The 4588-nt window shown below is 38.0% G+C and overlaps 1 protein-coding gene across 1 annotated transcript; it reads left to right on the top strand.

Annotated features, from left to right (window-relative positions):
* The first annotated feature begins 376 nt into the window (after nucleotides 1-376).
* Nucleotides 377-1339, top strand: LOC147372141 (olfactory receptor 6C2-like). Its single transcript, XM_086403611.1, has one exon. It carries the CDS (start codon nucleotides 377-379, stop codon nucleotides 1337-1339), a length of 963 nt encoding a protein of 320 aa, XP_086259737.1.
* Nucleotides 1340-4588: the final 3249 nt, after the last annotated feature.

Here is a 4588-nt window from a genome sequence, read left to right as displayed (position 1 = left end):
AATCCCAAGCCCTGGAGGCATGAATGAACCCTGAAAACAATTGAAGTTAGTATTTTTATAATTAATTAGTAAAAGTTAAAGAATAACCTTAGAAAAAAAGTCCTAGTATTACAAAGTATTTTACCACTAGCTTTCATAACTTATGGATAGACAGACTAAGCCAAAAATATTAGGAACAAAGATAAAATTATCTGATTGAAAGATGAGGCAAGAATGAAAATACAATAGCTATTAACATATATAAAATAAAATACTACTCATAGACAAGATATTCATTTCAAGACAGTCAAGTCAGTTTGCCTGTCATCTATAGCCAGTATTGAGCACTCATTTTGGCTTCATTACACTCTTTTCAAGTGTCTCTGAATTTTTCCTGATGACTGGGCAAAAGCAGAAATCCTTGATGAGAAACCACACAGTAACAACATTCATCCTGCTGGGACTGACTGATGACCCACGAATGAAAGTTCTAGCTTTCATCTTTCTTTTTTTCACCTACATGTTGAGTGTAGCTGGGAACCTGACCATTATCTTCCTCACCCTCACAGATGGCCATCTCAGGACAGCCATGTACTTGTTTCTCCAAAATTTCTCTTTCTTGGAAATCTCATTCACAACTGCCTGTATTCCCAGATTTCTGTACAATATATCAACTGGTAACAAGGCCATTACCTACACTGCTTGCGCTATTCAAGTATTTTTTACTTATCTTTTTGGGATAACGGAATTTTTTCTTCTGGCCACTATGTCCTTTGACCGCTATGTGGCCATCTGCAAACCCCTGCATTATGTAACCATCATGAATAACAGAGTCTGCCACAGGCTTATTATCAGCTGCTGGATGGCTGGTTTGTTAATCATCATTCCCCCACTTAGCCTGGACCTCAATCTGGAATTCTGTGACTCTAATGTCATTGATCATTTTTTCTGTGATGCCGCTCCCCTTCTAAAGATATCATGCTCAGACACATGGTTCATAGAGAGAATTATTCTAGTGTGTGCTGTCTTGACTTTCATCATGACCCTTGTGTGTGTTATTCTGTCCTACATGTATATCATCATGACAATTCTAAGATTATCTTCTTCTCAGCAAAGGAAAAAAGCCTTTTCAACCTGTTCTTCCCACATAGTTGTAGTTTCCATCAGTTATGGCAGCTGCATCTTCATCTATATCAAACTTTCAGCCAAGAAAGACATGGCTCTTAATAAAGGAGTCTCTCTTCTCATTTCTTCTATTTCACCAATGTTGAACCCATTTATTTATACTCTAAGAAATAAGCAAGTTAAGGAAGCTTTGCAGAACTTCATCAAAAAGATTGAATTCTTCTTAAAGAAGTAAGAAAAAAAAGTAGTTGACTGGTCATAATGAAAGAATAAATATTTTCTCAACTTTACTAGTAACATTTTAATCATAATCAAGCCTTCCCTTAATCCAAGTCTATGCCCCAACCACCAATGCTTAAGAAGCTAAGTTGACTGATTTTATGAAGACCTACAAGATCTTCTAAAACTGTTAGTTGCTGTTAGCAACAACAACAAAAACATGTCTTTTTCATCATAGGGGATTAGAATGCAAAAGTACAAAGTCAAGAGATACCTGCCTTGGAGGACAAAATTTCCTATGACAAAGGCTAACAGAGTTTCATAGAGAGAACACATTGGTTAGCACACACCCTCTTCCAACAACACAAGAGATGATTCTACACATGGATGTCACAAAATCATCAAAACTTAAATCAGATTGATTATATTCTTTGCAACTGAAGATTGAAAAGCTCTATACAGTCAGAAAAACAGACATGGAGCTGACTTTGGCTCAGATCATCAGCTCCTTATTGCAAAATACAGGCTTACATTGAAGAAAATAGGGGAAACCACTAGATCATTCAAGTTTGACCTAAATCAAATCCCTTATGACTGTACAGTGGAGGTGATGAATAGATTCAGGGGATTAGATCTGGTACACAAAATGCTTGAAGAACTACGGATAGAGGTTCATAACATTGTACAGGAGGTGGTGATCAAAACTATTCCAAGGAAAAGAAATGAAAAATGGCAAAGTGATTGTCTGAAGAGGTATTACAAATAGGTGAGAAAAGAAGAGAAGTGAAAGGCAAAGGAGAAATGGAAAAATATACCCAACTGAATGCAACGTTCCAGAAAAGAGGGAGGAGAGATAAGAGAGCCCCCTTAATTGAAAAAGGCAAAGAAGTAGAGGAAAACAACAGAATGGGAAACACTAGAGATTTCTTCAAGAAAATTGGAGATGTCAAGGGCATATTTCATGAAAAGTTGAGCACAATAAAGGACAGAAATGGTAAGGACCTAACAAAAGTGTAAAAGATTAAGGAGTGGCAAAAATCCACAGAAGAACTCTGTGGATTTATGAGAAGAAAAGGCCTTAATGACTCAGATAATCACGATGGTGTGGTCACTCACCTAGAGCCAAACATCCTGGACTGTGAAGTCAAGTGTTCCTTAGGAAATGTTACTACAAATAAAGCTAGTGGAGTTGATGGAATTTCAGCTGAGCTTATTAAAATCCTAAAAGATGAGGGTGTTAAAGTGCTGCATTCAATATACCAGTAAATTTGGAAAACTCAGCAGTGACCACAGGACCGGAAAAGGTCAGCTTTCATTCCAATCCCAAAGAAAGGCAATGTCAAAGAATGTTCAAACTACCATACAGTCACACTCATTTCACAGGCTAGCTAGGTAATGCTCAAAATCCTTCAAGCTAGGTTTCAGCAGTTTGTGAACTGAGAACTTGCAGATGTACAATCTGGATTTAGAAAAGGCGAGGAACCAGAGATCAAACTGCCAAAGTCCATTAGATCATAGAAAAAGCAAGGGATTCCAGAAAAGCATCTACTTCTGCTTCATTGACTACACTAAAGACTTTGACTCTGTGGATCACTACAAACTGGAAAATTCTGAAAGAGATAGGAATACCAGACAAGCTTACCTACCTCCTGAGAAACCTGTATGCACATCAAGAAGTAACAGTTAGAACCAGACATACAACAGACTGATTCAAAACTGGGAAAGGAGTATGTCCAAGCTATATATTATCACCCTGCTTATTTAACTTTTATACAGAACACAATATGTGTAATGCTGGCCTGGACGAATCACAAGCTGGAATTAAGATTGCCAGGAGAAATATAAACAACTACCAATATGCAAATGATACCACTCTAATGACAGAAAGCAAAGAGGAACTAAAGAACTTTGATGAGAGGAGAGTGAAAAAGATGGCTTAAAACTTAAAGGTATCCAGTTCCATCACATTATGGCAAATAGATAGTGAAAAAGTAGAAATAGTGACAGTGAATTTTATTTTCCTGGGCTCCCAAATCACTGAAAGACAGTAACTGCAGCAATGAAATGAAAATACACTTTCTCTTTTGAAGAAAAGCTATGACAGACATAGTGTATTAAAAAACAGAGATATCACTTTGCTGACAAAGGTTCATATAGTAATACCTACAGTTTTTTCTGGTAGTCATGTGGATGTGAGACTTGGATCCTGAAGAAGGGTCCAAGAATTGGACCAAGGGCCCAAAGAATTGATGCTTTCTAATTGTGGTGCTAGAGAAGACTCTTGAGAGTACCTTGGACACCAAGGAGGTCACACCAGTCAATCCTAAAGGAAATCAACCCTTAATATTCATTGGAAGGACTGATGCTGATGCCAAAGCTCTAATACTTTGGCCAGCTGATGCAAAAATCTGATTCATTGGAAAAAACCCTGCTGCTGGGAAAGATTAAGGGCAAGAGAAAAAAGGGATGACAGAGGATGAGATGGATGTATGATATCACTGACTTGACTCAATGGACATGACTTTGAGAAAGCTCCAGGAGTTCATGAAGGACAGGATAGCCTGGATTGCTGCAGTCTATAGGACTGCAAAGAGTCAGACATGGCTTAGCAACTGAACAACAATAATCTCATTTCAAGTTTTTTGTTTGTTTTTTAACATTTTGCAACTTCTTTAACTTTACTGATTGGGTACTATTTCAATTTGATTCCTCTGTTTCAAATTCGTTTAATAATTCCATCCATATGGATATGTTTATAACAATATTTGGGTTAAAAGTTGTGAGTAAGGTCTAATTCAGTAATTAAAAGCGAAAGTTTCAGTTGTTCAGTTGCTGAGTCATGTCCAACTCTTGGTGACCCAGTGGACTGCATCATGCTAGGCTTCCCTGTACTTCACTATCTCCCAGAGTTTGCTCAAACTCCTGTCCATTGAGTCAGTGATGCCATCCAACCATGTAATCCTTTGTCACCCCCTTCTCCTCCAGCCTCAGTCTTTCCCATCATCAGGGTCTTTTGCAGAGAGTCAGGTCTTTGCAACAGATAGCCAAAGTATTGGAGTTTCAGCATCAGCATCAGCCCTTCCAATGAATATTCAGGGTTGATTTCCTTTAGGATTGACTGGCTTGCTCTCCTTGCTGTGCAAAGGACTCTCAAGAGTCTTCTAGCACCACAGTCTGAAAGCATCAATTTTGTGGTGCTCAGTCTCCTTTATGGTCCAACTCTCACATCTGTACATGACTACTGGAAAAAACCATAGCTTTGACT

Source organism: Bos grunniens, chromosome 5, assembly GCF_055505025.1.
Source record: "Bos grunniens cultivar Pamir isolate PY7600 chromosome 5, Bosgru_T2T1.0, whole genome shotgun sequence".
NCBI lineage: Eukaryota > Metazoa > Chordata > Mammalia > Artiodactyla > Bovidae > Bos > Bos grunniens.
The sequence above is the reverse complement of the archived record's forward strand: the minus strand, read 5'-3'. Positions and strand labels throughout refer to the sequence as shown.

Coding starts and splice junctions, on each gene's coding strand:
- LOC147372141 (XM_086403611.1), top strand. CDS start 377: ATGACTGGGCAAAAGCAGAAATCCTTGATGAGAAACCACACAGTAACA.